Source organism: Amblyraja radiata, chromosome 15, assembly GCF_010909765.2.
Source record: "Amblyraja radiata isolate CabotCenter1 chromosome 15, sAmbRad1.1.pri, whole genome shotgun sequence".
Classification (NCBI taxonomy): domain Eukaryota; kingdom Metazoa; phylum Chordata; class Chondrichthyes; order Rajiformes; family Rajidae; genus Amblyraja; species Amblyraja radiata.
The window spans coordinates 45,712,007-45,729,945 of NC_045970.1; the positions used below are offsets into that span (position 1 = coordinate 45,712,007).

General features: G+C 45.2%; 1 protein-coding gene across 2 annotated transcripts in view; it reads left to right on the plus strand.

Annotated features, from left to right (window-relative positions):
* The first annotated feature begins 298 nt into the window (after window positions 1–298).
* The window catches only part of ipmk (inositol polyphosphate multikinase), a 95,293-nt gene continuing 77,652 nt past the window's right edge, over window positions 299–17,939 (plus strand). Inside the window, exons 1-2 of one of the 2 annotated variants that reach the window (XM_033034349.1) lie at window positions 299–605; window positions 14,293–14,378. In XM_033034349.1, the coding sequence (XP_032890240.1) occupies window positions 473–605; window positions 14,293–14,378 (219 nt within the window). In that variant the 5' untranslated portion in view covers window positions 299–472. Of the gene's footprint in view, window positions 606–8,270; window positions 8,390–14,292; window positions 14,379–17,939 lie in introns of those variants that run through there. The other variant, XM_033034350.1, reaches the window with a different exon arrangement.

Genomic DNA, 17,939 nt, shown 5'->3' on the forward strand with positions numbered 1-17,939 from the left:
CTTTGTACCGGCTGCATTTCATTCCATTCCATCTCCACTTGCACCGGAGCCCCGATGGTTCAGTGTAGCCTTTGCACAAGCTTTGCATTTCCTTTCACTTCCACTCCCCCCCACACATGCACACTTCAGCCCCAGCACCTTTGCACGGGCTGCATTTATTCCGCCCCTACTTGCACCGGAGCCCCGATGGTCACGTTTTGCCTTTGCACGGGGCTGTCCCGGGCCTGTCAGCCTGCCTGTGCGCGCGCTGGCGTCAGTTCCGGGGCGGGCGGGAGCGCGCGGGCAGGCGGCGGCTCCGGGGGCGGAGGAGCGTCCATGGGTGTGAGACGGCGGCGGTGGCGGCGGCCGAGGCCGAGCCACGGCCTGTCCCGACCAGTCGGAGTCGCGACGCTCGGCCGGTAGGGTCGGCTCGCTCACTCGCTCGCTCGGACGGTCGGTCGGTCAGTCAGTCGGTTCTGTCGGTCGGTCGGCGATGGAGAGCGGGGTGAGCGCGGGCGGACAGGCTCCGGCCCCGAGCCTGGGGCTGGGGCTCCACCGATTCCCCAACGGCTGCACCCCCCTCAGCCACCAGGTCGCCGGGCACAAGTACGGGAAATCGGAGCTGGGTGAGTGGGAGGCGCCCGCCCCCTCGTAGCCGGGGCGACGGTGGTGGTGGTGGTGGTGGTGGTGACAGGACTGACCGGGGCCCGGCCGCCGCTGCAGGCAACGCTACACTACACTACACCCTCACCCCGCCCCGGCACACAACTTCCTCGTCTCCCAGACACGCACCTGGAGCCCCCACAGTAAACCCACCCGCTCACCTCACCGCTCCCCGCCCCCACTACTGTACCCCATAGTCATGACCGCATCCCCACACATTATGGTATCACCCCCCCCCCCCCCACTACTGTACCCTCACACGTTATCGTATCACCCCACCCCACTGCTGTCCCCACTACTGTACCCCCATTCATTATGGTATCACCACACACCCCCACTGCTATCCCCCCCCACTACTGTATCCCCACACATTATGCTATCACCACTCCCCCCACTGCTGTACCCCCACACGTTATGGTATCACCCCCCCCCACTACTGTACCCCCACACATTATAGTATCAACCCCCCCCACCCCTCCCTGCTCATTATGGTATCACCTCCCTCCCCTCCTCCTGCTCATTATGGTATCACACCCCCCCTCCCCACTGCTGTACCCCCACTCATTATGGTATCACATCTCCCCCCCCACACACACTGCTGTACCCCCACTCATTATGGTATCACATCCCCCCCCCTGCTCATTATGGTATCACCCCCCCCCCCCCTCCACTGCTGTACCCCCACTCATTATGGTATCACATCCCCCCCCCCACACTGCTGTACCCCCACTCATTATGGTATCACCTCCCCCCCCCCCTGCTCATTATGGTATCACCCCCCCCCCCCCCCCCACTGCTGTACCCCCGCTCATTATGGTATCACAACCCCCACTGCTGTACCCCCACACATTATAGCATCACACTCCCCTTTACTGTACCCCAGTCCCTTTGCTGTACCCCACTTATTATGCTATTACTCCCCCACTATAGCTCCCCCCCCACCCATTATGGTATCACGTTCCCAATACTGTACCCCCACTAATTACTGAACCAGAGTCCCATTACCGCACACTCACTCTTTATGGTATCATACCCCCATTGCTATACCCCTCTTATTCACATTAGGCAGAAAATGGTGTTGGGTAGACTGATGGGACTGAAGGCTGATAAATCCCCAGGGCTTGATGGTCTGCATCCCAGAGTACTTAAAGAAGTGGCTCTATAAATCCTGGATGCATTGGTGATCATTTTCCAAAGTTCTATAGATTCAGTTCCTGTGGATTGGTGGGTAGCTAATGTGATCCCACTTTTTAAGAAAGGCAGGAGAGAGAAAACGGAATTATAGACCAGTTAGCCTGACATCGGTGGTGGGGAAGATGCTGGAGTCAATTATTAAAGATGAAATTGCGCACATTTGGATAGCAGTAACAGGATTGGTCCGAGTCAGCATGGATTTACTAAGGGGAAATCATGCTTGACTAATCTTCTGGAATTTTTTGAGGATGTAACAAGGAAAATGGACAAGGGAGAGCCAGTGGATGCAGTGTATCTGGACTTTCTGAAAGCATTTGATAAGGTCCCACATAGGAGATTAGTGGGCAAAATTAGGGCACATGGTATTGGGGGTAGAGTGCTGACATGGATAGAAAATTGGTTGGCAGACAGGAAAGAAAGAGTAGGGATTAACGGGTCCCTTTCAGAATGGCAGGCAGTGACTAGTGGGATGCCGCAAGGCTCGGTGCTGGGACCGCAGCTATTTACAATATACATTAGAAATTTAGATGAAGGGATTAAAAGTAACATTAGCAAATTTGCAGATGACACAAAGCTGGGTGGCAGTGTGAACTGTAAGGAGGTTGCCATGAAGATGTAGGGTGACTTGGACAGGTTGGGTGAGTGGGCAGATGCATGGGAGATGCAGTTTAATGCGGATACATATGAGGTTATTCACTTTGGTGGCAAGAATAGGAAGTCAGATTATTATCTGAATGGTGTCAAGTTAGGGAAAGGGGAATTACAACGGGATCTGGGGGTCCTTATTCATCAGTCACTGAAAGTAAGCATGCAGGTACAGCGGGCAGTGAAGAAAGCTAATGGCATGTTGGCCGTCATAACAAGATGAGTTGAGTTTTGGAGCAAAGAGGTCCTTCTGCATTTGTACAGGGCCCTAGTGAGACCACACCTGGAGTATTGTGTGCAGTTATGGTCTCCAAATTTGAGGAAGGACGTTCTTGCTATTGAGGGAGTGTAGCGTAGGTTCACAAGGTTAATTCCCGGGATGGCGGGACTGTCGTATGTTGATAGAATGAAGCGACTGGGCTTGTACACACTGGAATTTAGAAGGATGATAGGGGATCTTATTGAAACATAAGATTATTAAGGGATTGGACATGCTAGAGCAGGGGACGGCAACCTACAGACCCCGGGCCGAATGCGGCCCGTAACCCGAAATCATCCGGCCCACAGGTGAATTTTTTTCCCCGTAATAATCCGGCCTGCCGAGTGCGATCGATCGCCGAGCTCTGGCTGCACCGCATCCTGCGCAAAGCCGCCGGCACGGTCGCGCACCTTCTGTGAACACGTGATTTGATGCCTGCCATTGGGGCCGGGATCCATGTGTACACGTGATAGATGTGGCCTGCTATCCGCTCACAGACATGCGTCCCAGCCCCAATGCAGAACAAGGTTGCCGACCCCTGCCGCTAGCGGCAGGAAACATGTTCCCGATGTTGGGGTAGTCCAGAACCAGGGGCCACAGTTTAAGAATAAGGGGTATGCCATTTAGAATGGAGATGAGGAAAAACCTTTTCACCCAGAGAGTTGTGAATCTGTGGAATTATTTGCCTCAGGAGGCTAATTCTCTGGATGCTTTCATGCTGGAAGAGTTAGATAGAGCTCTTAAAGATAGCGGTCAAGGGGTATGGGGAGAAGGCAGGAATGGGGGTACTGATTGTGGATGATTAGCCATGATCACAGAGAATGCCAGTTCTGGCTCGAAGGGCTGAAAGGCACCTCCTGCACCTATTGTCTATTGTCTATTATTATTGTAACCTGCCCCCATTGTTGTACCGAAGTCCCATTACCACACCCTCAATCATCATGGTATCACACCCCATTGTTGCACCCTAGTCCCATTGCCCCACCCTCACTCATCATGGTATCATACCCCCAATGCTGTACCCCAGTCCCATTACTGGACCCCGCTCATCACATCACACTTACTGCTGTAACCTACTCATTATGGTATCACATCCCCATTACTGTACCCTGTCCCAGTTGCTGTATCCCGTACCCATTATCACACACTCACTCATTATTGTATCACATCCCCATTACTATACCTTACATTATTTACCCAATTCCTATTACTCTACCCCATCCCCATTAACACCCCCCACATGGTATCACATTCCACTCATGATATCACACTCCCATTACTCTACCCCATTCATTATTGTACCCCACTCATTACTCTGCCCCACCCCATTACCCTCCTGTTTTTAATGTACCACAGGCTTCATTACCGTACCCATCCCACACATCCCATTACTCTACTATCCACACCCCATGATCATATCCACATTAGTGTACCCCGTTCAGACCACCATCACCCAAGAGCCCTAATAACAAACCCCTCTGCCCAGTCCCTCGCTGTTCACCATCCCTTTACTGTGCCCCACAGATTATTGTATCACATTCCTATTACTGTACTCCACTCGTGACTCTACTACGTACCCTACTATTATAATTCCTATCATCTCCCAAATAATTTCCAATAATGCTTCCAATTATGTGAAATTTAAGATGTATGGGTTACATTGAAGAAGTTACATTGAAGGAGTCTGCCTCATTGGAGCAAATGAAGTTACAAAGAGCTTTGCAATCATTAACTTTCATGCATGCAGTTTCTAGTATTGGATAAGCATAAGCTGTGTGCAAGAAAGTTCAATAAATGGTCACTAAATTGTAAGATATGCTTTTGTATTGCTGATATAAAACAAAACTGAAAATACTCAGCAGGAGAGGCTGAACAGATAACATTTTGGATAATTGTCCTTTGATCGGAATGAACATACCACAGACTTGATTACTCGACACACCGCATTACTGTACTACCCACACATCATGACTGAACCCCACCACATTACCGTACCTCACCCTCCATTATTGTATCCTTGTCTGACCACCTTCACCCCAGAGCCCCAAAATGAAACCCCTCTGACTGCCCCTTTACTGTTCCACACCCCATAACTTTACCATGGTACCATGGTCAGACCTTGCACTCAAATCCCCCCCCCCCCCCACCACTAATCCCATACAATGACCTTGTCAACTCGAAACCAGCCTTTAGTCGTCATCATCCCATCTCCTCCTCTCCCTCCCCAAAAGTCTCATCAACTCTTGCTTCGGTTTTCTGATTTCTCCTCCAGCCCCACTACCCAATTTTCACCATACCACCACAACTTCCTTCTGCTCTCATACCTCCTAGTATACTGCAGTACCTTTCTCTAATCCACCTAATAGTTCTCATCAACTTTTTCCACCACTGCAAGTCCCCATCATCGCTACATCCCACTCCTGGGCACCTATCGTCATTCCTCTGCTTCTGGATTGCATGTTGCCACTGGTATTCTTCCCTCTCCACCATTTTAAGTGCTTGGCAGCAGTCTGGCTTTCCTTTCCTCACACATTTTTCCACCCTCCCAAGTTCTCTGCCCATTGTGACCCTTCTCCATCCAGATGTTGTTCTTGTCTTTGACTTCATCTACTCCTCCCCCTGCCCTGTGGCCCTGTCTAACCATTGGCTCCATTCCCTGAGTCGCACTCCCTGCCTTTCTCCATCCTTGGCATCCATGATGACCTCTGCTCAACGCACAAGAGATCTACTATTTGCAGACACCCATTGCCCCTCTGTTCTCCCTTGTCCAAGCAACCCCTGCATTACTATTCCTTCCCCCCTCCCATATCATTTCCTATAATGCTTCCAATGATGTGAAATGTAAGACGTATGGGTTACCTTGGAGAAGTTGGAGTCTGCCTTATTGGAGCAAAGGTGGTTACAAAGAGCTTTGCAATCATTAACTTTCATGGATGCAGTTTCTAGCATTAGATAAGCTGTTCAATAAATTGGATAAGCAAGAAAGTTCAATAAATGGTCACTAAATTATCAGAAATGTTTTTCTATTGCTGATATAAAACAAAACTGAAAATACTAAGCAAGAGAGGCTGAACAGAGATAACATTTTGGATAATTGTCCTTGGATCTGAATTTTCATCAGTTCTATCAAATACCAGAAGGCATTGGTTTAACGTGTGAGGGGGAAGGTTTTAAGGAGAATTATGAGGCAAGTTATTTTACCAAGAGAGTTGTAGTCACCTAGAATACGGTGTCAGGGGAAGTGGTTGAAGCAGGTGTGATAGCATTGTTAAGGAAGCATTTAGACGGACACGTAAACAGGTAGGGAATAGAGAGTTATGGACCCTGTGCAGGCAGTTCGGATTAGTTTAGATTGGTATTGGTATCGTTGTCGGAGCTGACATCGTGGGCTTTCGGACGTGTTCCTGTGCTGTATTGCTCTATGTTCTATCTCTTCAAGATATTTTCTATATTTTCCTGATTTGCTGAAATATTTCTTGTATTTTTTGTTTTTATTTCCACCATCTGCAGATTTTGGTGTTTGCAATATTTTGGGCAGTGTTGCTTAAGGAGGAATATTGGTGAAAGTACCATAAGTTATTGTACTTCACATGAGCGAGCAAGCCTAGCTTTGATTTAATCAATCTTGTGCAGTACCACATTTCTAGCTATTCAGCATTCAAACTGCTGGACTAGTCTTGATATGCACTGTCCAGGGGTCGACCCCACAAAACTTTGAAACTGATAAGTTGATTAACAAAAAGCCACGCTTTCCAGCCCAGCTAATTGCGACACGAATGATAAGATTGAGGAGGCCCTTTGACCTATTATGTCCATGCCAGCATCTTTTAAAGCAGTGATTCTTAACCTGGGGGTCGTGACCCCCATCGTTTGGTGTTTTTCTGGGGGTCATGAAGGGGTCATAAATAACATCAATTTGTTGAGCCCATTTTAAGGAACCTAACAAAGGTACACACAGTATTTTGTTCGCGTATGTGCGTACGTATACGCACACGAACTGTGTGTGTTGTGAATCATGTCTGCCAAGAAGCGCATGTATAGTGAAGCATTTTTCAAGTTCGGCTTCTCAAGTATTGTTCAAAAATCCGTGGTCAAGCCTTAATGTGTTATCTGTGTCAAGGTTTTGAGCCACGAGAGCATGAAGCCCAGCAAACTGAAGATCCATTTGGAGTCTTTTCACAGCGATCTGGCGGGGAACGGCGTGGACTATTTCAAATGAAAAGAAGCCGCACTCAAGGGTTCCCGCATCGATTCGATGGGGCACTGCGCTCGTCAAAATGAAGCTGGAGGCTTCATACCGGATTGCTTATCGAATCGCACAGACTAAGAAACCTCACACCAACGGTGAAGAGCTTATCAAGCCATACCTTCTCAAAGCAGCGAAGTTGGTGCTGGGTGAACAGCAGTCAAACAAGTTCAGGCAGATTTCCCTTTCGAATGACACAGTCAAAAGTCGAATCTCGGATCTGAGTAATGATATTCTGCTGCAAGTAGTGAGCACTGTGAAGAGCAGACCAGTGTATTCACTGCAACTGGACGAGTCAACAGATGTTGCCTCGTTCCCAACTGCTAGTCTGCGTTCGTTACCTCGACGGAGAAGCCGTGAAGGAGGAGTACCTGTTCTCAGAGCCATTGGCCACTACCACTCGGGGAGAAGATGTGTTCAGAATGCTGGAAGCTTTCCTCATCAAACATGAGCTTGGCTGGGAACGACTTGTCGGAGTGTGTACAGATGGGTCGGATGCAGAGCCGGCTTCAAAGCCTTCGTGAAGGATGTCATGTCTCCTTCACCCACTACATGATACATCGCCATGCTTTCGCGATGAAGACTCCCTCCTGGTCTTCGAGAAGTGCTTTCAGATGTGGTGAAAATTGTCAACCACATCCGAGGGAGCGCAACAAACTCAAGAATCTTCAAAGCGATGTGTGAAGAAATGGGAGCCGATTTCACTGTTTTGATATTCCACACAGAGGTGCGCTGGCTTTCGCGTGGTAAAGTTCTCAATCATGTGATTCAACTTCGAGAGGAAATAGTGCTTTTCTTGGAGAGAGGGTGTACCGAGAAGGAGAATCAGCTTCATGAAAAGATGCAGGATGAACTGTTCGTGATGAAGGTTGCTTACTTGGCTCCTTTCTTCGCCGAGGTGAATTCCTTAAACCTCCCAATGCTACACACTGCTCGTGACAAAGTGGCAGCGTTCAGGAGGAAGATTCACCTTTACCAGAGAAAAGTACAGGACGGTGACATGACTATCTTCCCTGAGATGACAACTCTCCTGGATGCTATGCCAGCTGCTGAATGCCACTTCTGCGAGGAGATCTCAACCCACCTTCTGGCAATTAGTGAAGCCATTGAACGTTACTTCCCCAGACTGGACGACCACTCTCGTGATGAGTGGATCGTCCGACCCTTTTCCGTTGAAGACGGTGCCATCAGCGATACTGACGTGGCTGCGAAGGTTGAATTTTACCAAATTCGTGAAGATGCGCAGTTCAAGAGTGACTTTGTGGAATGAGCTCGCCATGTTTTGGCTGAAAGTGAAGGCCTGTCCTGTTCTTGCGAAGAGGGCCCTGACCCGATTGGTCCAGTCCCCCTCAACCTATCGATGTGAGGCTGCATTCTCAACCATGGTAACTCTGAAAACGAAGGTACGCAATAAGCTTGTGATCAACGCTGACATGAGGTGCTGCTTGTCGAGCATTCGTCCTCGTTTTGATCGCCTGATGGCTGCGAAGCAATTTCAGCCATCCCATTTACTTTTTTTTTCAATTTTTGTTTCGAGGGTCACGGTACTGACCAAGAATGTCTGATGGGGCCAAAAAGATTAAGAACCACTGTTTTAAAGTCATCTATTCAGTCAGATTTCTCTGCTGCTTCCTCTCAAGTGCCTGCTGAATTCCCATTCGAAAGCCCTGTTTGACTTGTTCTACTGTGACAAAAGAAGGTGTAGAGGAAATTTGATAGTGTTGCACAAAGTCATTAAAGGAATAGATTGGTTTTAAACAACTTTAAAGGCATTGAATTACAGATTATTATTCATTAAAAAAAAGTATTTCCTTGCAATCCTCTCCCATATCTTTTTTTTTAACTGTTCAGTTCATATCTCCAATTTATTAATGGGAGCAATTTTCTTTGTTTAACTTATTTCAACTTATGATTTTAATATCTTTATTAAATCTCATTGTAATGTTTAGGGTCATAGTTAAACAGCATAGAAACAGGCCCTTTGTAACACCATGTCTATTACAACCATCCTGCTATCTAAACTAATTCATTTGTCTGCATTAATTCCATATCCCTGTATACCTTGCCCATCCTGCATTTTTGTGTACCATCCAAATATCTTTCCAGATTCCTTTTAAATGTTGCTATTCCTGTCTACTACTTCCTCTGGCAGCTCATTACCAAATACTCAAATACCAATTACACTTTGTGTAAAAAAAAAAAAAGAGCCTCTCACTCTCAGTTTACAACTAAACCCTTTCAGACATTCACCCTCCCCTTACCGTGGAAAACAGACCATGAGTTATCTACCTTAACTATGCCTTACATAATATATAACTTTAACATGTCACCTGTCAGCTTCCTCGGATCTGGCCTATCCAATCTCTCCTTGTAACACAGGCTCTCCAATCCAGGCAACACCTTTGTGAATCCTTGTGAATCTGTTCTGCACCCTCTTTAGCCTAATTGCATCCTTCCTGTAATGTGATGCCAGAACTATGTAAGGCCGAACAAATGTTTTATACAGTCATAACATGTTGGACTGGCACAGTGACGCAGTGGTAGAGTTTCTGCCTTAGAGAGCCAGAGACCCGGGTTCGATCTTGACTATGGGTGCTGTCTATGGAATTTGTATGTTCTCCCTATGACCACGTAGGTTTTCTCTGGGTCCTCCAGTTTCCTCCTACATTCCAAAGGCATGCAGGTTTCTTTCTATGTTAATTGGCTTCTGTAAATAGTCCTAGTGTGTAGGATAGAACTACGGTATGGGTGATTGTTCGCCAGTGTAGACTGAGTGTGCCAAAGAGCCTGTTTCCATGCTGGAACTTTGTTCCATGCTCCAACAAAAAGACACAAAGTATGGAGTATATCACTGGGTCAGGTAGCATGCTGCCTGACCCGCTACTCAATACCTTGGTCAATGAAGGCAAGCTTCACCTGGTGTGTCTATGTCACCACTTTCAGGGAACTATGTACTTATGTCCCTAGGTCTGGCTGTTCCCCAACAATTGTCAGGATCCTGTCATTCACTATGTACGTCTTGCCCTGGTTTCCTTTTGCAGTTGCCCGAGTTAAATTCCATCTGCCATTTCCTTGCCCATTTTTCCAGTTAATCTATACCCAGTTGTAACCTTGTGCAACCTTCTTTACTGTCCGCAATACCACCAATTTTGGTGTCATCTTCAAACTTATTAATAGCCACTTGAATTCTCATCCAAATCATTAATGTGTATAGCAAACATCAAATGGCAAACATCAAAGGACCCGGCATTGATCTCTATGGCAAACGTCTAGTCACAGGCCTTCAATCTGGAAAACAATCCTCCACCACTATCCTTTGCCTCCTACCACCAAGCCAATGTTGTATCCAATTTGCATGCTTATCCTGTATCCTCCACCTATATGTGATCTCCCTACATATTTGATCCTTTAATCCCCCCCTGACTATTGGAACATTTATAGTACAAATCCTATCAATATTATCACATCTTTCTTATTTTTATTCATATGGCCTTGCTGGATATTCCTCCATGGGATATCCTCTCTAAATATGACATGATTTTGTTCATCAATAGTGCAACTCCCCCTCCTGTGTCATGCTGGAAACATCAATACCCTCGAACACTGAGCTGCTAATCCTGACCATTGCTCAAATTTATTTTTTGTGCGTGTGCATGCCAATCTGCTTAATTCCTATCTTCTTCCAAACGCTAGCCTTCCCATTTTCACACATCCTACTCACATTTCCCCCCTGGTGGCGATAAACATCTTCCCGTTGCATTTCCACCTATATTTCCGAAGTTATTAATTGTTGAAATTTTAAAAACAGCCAAAACCGCCTTCTCACAGACAGCTTCCAGCCTTCGCACAGTGTTGATGTCACAATGTCTCACACAGTGCACCAATCACAATGGTCTCTCAAGCTGGCTGCCAACTGCCACAATGACAGCTACCAATGGTAAAGAGGTTGCTGCCCCTCTACCAATATTTGAAGGGGCTGCTCATCCAGCTCTGGTTGCATTTTGGTCCCACGATCCTGGTGTTCGGGTACAAGTCAGGGAGTGGGGAGGGCCGATCGGGGGGGGGAACTCTCATCGGCCCACCTACCCTCCCCGCCCCCCGCACCCATCCCCTGCCCCCTCCCCACCCGGGGTGAACACTGACGCCGCACACTTGGTCTAGTAACTATTACATTTCAATCCATGCTCTGTCCATCTGCCTTGCCCATGAGGCTCTGTGCATGAAAGTAAATGCAGTTTAGCTTAATAGACCTTCATGTCCTACCCGTGCCCAGCCTCCCAACAAGATTTGTTTGCTTTAACCTCGATAATTATTTCAACTTTCTCACCTGTTACACTACTACTTTGTGTTCCTCTCCCCTGCTAGACTAGTTTAATCCCTTCAGAGTACAAGTAGCAAATCTCCCTGAAGGAATTCGATTTTTGCTTCTGGTTCGAATGCAACGCTTTGTCCTGCTCACCTAGTGTTCCAGAAGAGATCCTAAGCATTTGTTTTCCCTATCCTTATCCTCCTCTCATCTTTGCTTGCACTTTATTGTAGTAAGGAGAACAACAGCAGCATTTTCATGCTAACCTGACAATTGAAATTCCCCATCCCTGAAACCATGAAAGTAAATTTTCAAGATGACTCGATTTGGATGCTTAATAATTGTGGACCTATGTTCTATAAAGGTTTAATATAACTTTTGTAGTTGATTTCACCCTTGATTTAATTCAGGATCTTGTTTGCTCAACTAAACTGGCATCAGTGTACTCTGCATAAATTTAAATGAGGCCATTCAGGAATGTGGTTGAAATTAAGGCCCTGTGATGATTTCAGCAGTTTGGTTTAGTTTAGAGTACAGTGCGGAAACAAGCCCTGCGGCCTATGGAGTCAGTGTTGATCAACAATAACCCTGTACACTATTTCTATCCTATATTCTATGGACAATCTACAGAGCCAATTAACCTCCAAACCTCCACGTCTTTGGAATGTGGGAAGAAACCAGAACATCCGGAAAAAAATCAGAGATTGTACAAACTCTGCACAGATAACACCAGTAGTCAGGATTGAAGCCAGGTTTCTGGCGTGGTAAGAGAGCAGTAACTCATATCGCCACTGTGCCGCTCAGGTGATGTGATGAGGAGGGGCAGAGTTGGGCAATTTTACTGATATGGCGATAGGTAGCCTTATTGTGGCAGCTGTAAACTAAACCTTGAGTCAGATTTGGCACCAAAAGTTGTAAACATTCTTACGCAAAGAGAGATTAATGAGTTGTGACTCGGTTATGGAATTTGCACCAGGAGTATTTTCACTCTGAAAATATTTCCTCTGAAATCTCTGCTTATTCTATACTACATATCAAACAAAATAATTTAACAATTTAGAGATGGTAAAAAAAAATGCTGGTGAGGTGAAGGTAAGTGGAATCAGCACAGGCATTTATTATTGGATGATGTCACTGAGGTGAAGTATGTCGTTGAGAAATGGGAAGTGGCCAAGTGTGTATCTTTGAGAGACTCTTAAATGCAGCAAAGCAAGAGTGGGAAGACAACACAATTGTTGACTTGCTAAGTATAACTGTATTGATAAGAATGGAATCAGGTGAATGCATTCGTATGCATCTGGATGATAGTGGACACGCAATAGATGGATGCTCTTTGACTGGTGAAAGCTGCAGAACGGTTTGCATTAAAGAAGCTTACATTACTTTTCCCCTTTATACACCCCCTTTACATTCTTAGTCCTGTTGCAGGGTCTTAACCCGAGACATCGACTATCCCTTTGCATCCACCTTGCTTGCCCCGCTGAGTTCCTCCAGCAGTTTATTTTAGCTTTGTTACTTCTACACAGTCGTATAGGACGATAGAAAAGTTTTGATACTGTGGTAGGGTAGAATCCTTACTGGAGAGGCATGAGCAAGAAGTTCTGTTCAACAGGATTGTTGTTTTCAAATGCTACAATGCATTCAAGAGAATGGGTTGTTTTTTTGAGGAGAGCAGTGATGATAGCAAACTTCTTAACAAAACCTTTTCACTCTACCTGTGACAATAATAAACTAGACTAAATTTGAAAGAGGGCAGTCCCTGAAGGGGATATCAACATGAAGGCTAGGAAATGTTAAATAAAACTAAAATGCACCACAAGGATCTGGTAAGGCAATCAAGGCAATACTTTATGTAAGAGCATCAAATACACGGCCATTGGGAACAGTCAAACTAGACTGTTCATTGAACAAAGATTCATGTGATCTTTTATAGAGATTTTCCCTTTATTGTTTATTTACACTATTAACTACAAGAGATTTCACACAGGTACTCTGGCATTTGTCTTCCTCAGAATGCTCTAACAACAGCTGTAAATCTTGCACCCCTGACAGACACAGAGCAACAGACATGACTCAAACTTTTATCAAAATCGATCGTACGGGAGCTAAATATGTCACGTTTCATTTTGAGCTCATTCTCCCCATCTCCTTGTCTTCTTTTACAATTTTATTATTTTACAGAAGGAAAGATAGGTGCTTGTTAGTTTAATGGGAATAAGGTCATATGAATAGGAGGTGGGCCAGTTGTACAGAGTGAACTTGCAGAAGGTATGAACAGAATTCGGGAACAAAATTGGAAGGAAAAAAAATGGAAGTTTGGCTTTAAGACTGGGAATAACATTACAATTTAGGCTTGTGGGTCAGGGAAGTAAGGGAAGTGGTACAACAGATGGGATGATTTTACCTTAATGATAAATTTGTCCAGAGCTATTGCACTTCGGGAGTTTAGTTTAGAGATATAGGGCGGAAACAGGCCTACCGAGTCGGCGCCGGCCAGCAATCCCCGCACACTAACACTATCCTACACACACCGGGGACAATTTACAATTTTACTGACGTTAAGTAACCTACAAACCTGTACATCTTTGGAGTGTGGGAGGAAACTGGAGCAACCGGAGAAAACCCAAGCAGGTCATGGGGAGAATGTACAAACTTTGTACGGACAGCACCGTGTTCAGGATCAAACCCGGTCTCTGGCAGCAACACTATTGCTGCGCCACGTGCCGCCCCACTGCGGGTGTGAGGTGAAGAAAACAGGAGTGGGGCTTAAGAAAACACGGGAGTACAGAAGCTAGGGATTGCTACTGCAGGCCTTGGAATAGTGACTAGCTTGAGTATGTGGGAGCGTCATCTGATGATTTTATACTTGAACCTTTCAAAGTTGACAGTAAATGGCGAAAACCATGCACTTTAACAAACAATGTTCAAACATGTTGGTTGCATAGCTTTAAAGGTTATATATGGAAAGCATATTTTCACAACAATTTGTCTTGTTTCTAGGTATGTTACAACATCCAGATGGCACGGTATTAAAACAGTTGCAGCCACCTCCTCGTGGACCCAGAGAGATGAATTTCTACAACATGGTAAATGCTTTTTCTGTAGATCATTACATGAGGTATAATTGGCCTTGAAAATACCGCTAAACTAACTAAAGTAGGGCCGGCAATTTGCATATACAAATGCTGCCACTTTGCACTTGGGACTGATACACCCTGGAGGTACAGTGGATGTTGAAGAGCGATCCTAGTTTCTGCCATTTATCTCTATTATTAACCCTAAATAACTTCTTGTGTTCCTAGCATTGAAATATCAACACATTTCATAGGAGTATTCCAGTTGTTAGTTCCCTTGAACTTCAAGAACCTGATGAAAATAGCTATTTTCCCTAGCACTTCCATATCTTAAGTATGTTAGTGTTTAGTCCTTGATTAAACAAGAGTAAAGGTGTACACAATATATGCTGGCTTCTGATTACTAGCTCAGTCTTTGATATATTGTGGGAACATATATATTTTAAAATGATTTTAATGGAGATAACCAATTTGCAAACTTCTGGCACTCTAAGCCTGCATTACATTTCTATAGCAACATGGTTTTGTATCTGTGCTGCGCTCATGTATAAATGGCCACAGAACGAAGGCTTCGACACTTGTCCGACCACAACACATGCTGTTGAGGTTATGAAACCCCTATTGGTTCAAGAATACAGGTCCTCTCTGAGTTAGGTGTCCATAAATTATGCCCAATTTATGGACACCAAAGGGGTGCTTTGAAGATCGGCAGAATGGAAGAGAATGGATTTACTCGCTGCTGTGGGACTGCAGGCATGTTCTGCTGGGTGGAAACGAGACATTTCTGAGTGCCTTCTTACCTCGCCCTCCTCTCCTAGCCCCGACAAACTGCAACAATCGTTTTTGTTCATTTCTGACTTGCGAACAGTTCGAATTATGTACAGCTCTCAGGAACAGAACCCCATCATAACTTGAAGATTTCCTGTATGGGAGAGTTGGCACGTGGTGTCCACTGGGCAGTGTGTGTGTTTGTGCTGCCTCTGTTCTCTGCATGATAGGTATTCTTACAATTGTAACAAAGCCACAGTTTTGGTCTTTAGTCTTACATTAACAAGGATAAATTAAATGTGATTTATTCTCTTTGAATAGAGAGACTCGGTAAACTTCTGAATGCAGTTGTACTCAGCAGACTGAGAGAAGTTAATCGACGTCATGCTCCGGCGTTGGAGTAGCATGTTTGGTTTCTGGCTATTGTCAGCTCATAAGTAGCTCGTAATGTAAACCTTGCCCTGCACACATTAAGATAGTAGCAGATGAGATATTCCAGAGAGGATGCCATTATTTTACTGCCAACATCTACCAATTTACCCATCTCTGGAATAAACGGGTTTTGTACAAGACAGGCAGTTAGCATGAGGTCCTTCAGCAATCACCATACCATTCTAAAAATGTACAACTGCAGATAACTGTTTAAAGCATCAAATAATTTAAACACAGCCAGAAAAAAAAGTAGCCAGCATCTAAACTGTGAGTAGTTGATGCTTTCAAATAGGGTTAAGTATTTCATACTGCTAAACATGATTTTAGCTGTGCAAGGTTTGACGAGTAATTAGTTTCAAAAATATATTGTTAAATTTGTGCTGCATGCTGATTACAACCAAGAAGCTCACATTTACAGTGCCCTCCTTAATGTTTGGGACAAAGATCCATCATTTATTTATTTGCCTCTGTACTCCACAATTTGAGATTTGGTTAAAGTAAACATTGTCATTTTTAATAAAGGCCATTTTTATACATTTTGGTTTCACCATGTAGAAATCAGCATTGTTTATACATAGTCCTCCCATTTCAGGGCACCATAATGTTTGGGACACAACAATGTCATGTAAATGAAAGTAGTCAAGTTTAGTATTTTGTTGCATATCCTTTGCATGCAATGACTCCGGGACATCACCTGGACATCACGATTCCTGAACGTCTTCTCTGGTGATGCTTTGCCAGGCCTGTATTGCAGCCATCTTGTTTTGGGAGTTAGTCCCCTTCAGTTTTCTCTTCAGAATATAAAAGGCATGCTCAATTGGGTTCTGATTGGGTGATTGACTTGGCCACTCAAGAATTGACCATTTTTAAGCTTTGAAAAACTCCTTTGTTGCTTTAGCAGTATATTTGGGATCATTGTCTTTCTGTAGAATGAACTGCTGGCTGATGAGTTTTGAAGCATTTGATTGAACTTGAGCAGATAGGATGTGTTTATGCATTTCAGAATTCATTATGCTACTACCATCAGCAGTTGTATCATCAATGAAGATAAGTGAGCCAGTACCTCAGGGGTGTCTCCACCACACCCTGACCCCCATGTCAAGCAGTGGAAGGACAAAATACTATGGTCCTCCCCCACAGAATCTTGGCGTTGGCTGCACCAAGCTTCAGTGCGTCTCTCAGCACATACTCCTGCCGTCTGCAGCTGGCCAGTCGGCAACATTCCCCGACGGAATCCCGTTCCGCTGGGAGGTCAACAAAGCTCGGGCAGACCAAAGAGCGTCTTTCACTGAGTTGAGGACCTTCCAGCAGCACTCGATGTCAGTCTCTGAATGCGTCCCTGGGAAAAGATCGTGACGGAGCAGTTTGTAATAAATCGTGACAGGGACCCTTGCAAACCTCTCCAGATTTTCTTTGCAAATCCACACGCTGCAAAGACGTGGGCAACCGTCTCCTCGCCATAGCAGCCGTCCCGAAGGCAGCGTGCGCTGGTAGTGAGGTTCCGACAGTGCAGGAAACTGGTTGGAGAGCACAGGAGTTGTAGTGAAGAGGCTTTTAACCTGGATCAAAATGAATTGTCACTTAAAAGAACGCAAGTTAACGGGACAATCAGCTTAATTTGTTGGAGGCAAATTGTGTTTGATCTGGTTTTTTTTAATGCACAGCTGCTGATGTGTAAATAGCCTTTCAGCAAGGTTTTTGTTAAAATACCATTTGAACAAGAAGTCATCAAGCAAGGTATTGAAGCAGTCATAGCAGCTTTAATATTGGTCAAAGGTTGGAAAATAGATATGGTTCTTTTTCAGACTGGAGTAACATATAACAAAATAATATGCAGGTAACTCAGTAGGTCAGGCAGCATCCACGGAAAGGAAACATTTGAAGAGTGAAAAGTATTCATCAGAAATTCTGATGAAAGTTCTTTACTCGAAAGGTTAAGACAGCTCAAGGGTTAAGAAAGGGGAGGAGACAGCAAGGGCTAGCAAAACTGGGAGAATTCAACGTTCATGCCAACCGGACGCAAGCAACCCAGGCGGAATATGAGGTGCTGTTCCTCCAATTTCCGGTGTTGCTCACTCTGGCAATGCAGGAGACCCAGGACAGAGAGGTCGGATTGGGAATGGGAGGGGGAGTTGAAGTGCTGAGCCACCGGAAGTTCAGGTAGGTTATTGCGGACTGAGCGGAGGTTTCTCTGTTTCTCTGTTGATAGATGCACTCTGACCTGTTAAATGCTTTTATTGCTTTCATTTCAAATTTCTATAATTTTCAGTTTTTCTTATTTTCATTCATTGAGTAAATTATTCAATAGTTCTTCAAAGGTCCATTTTGGACCTTTGCCATTTTTGATAACTATAATGATTTGGGTTTACGTTG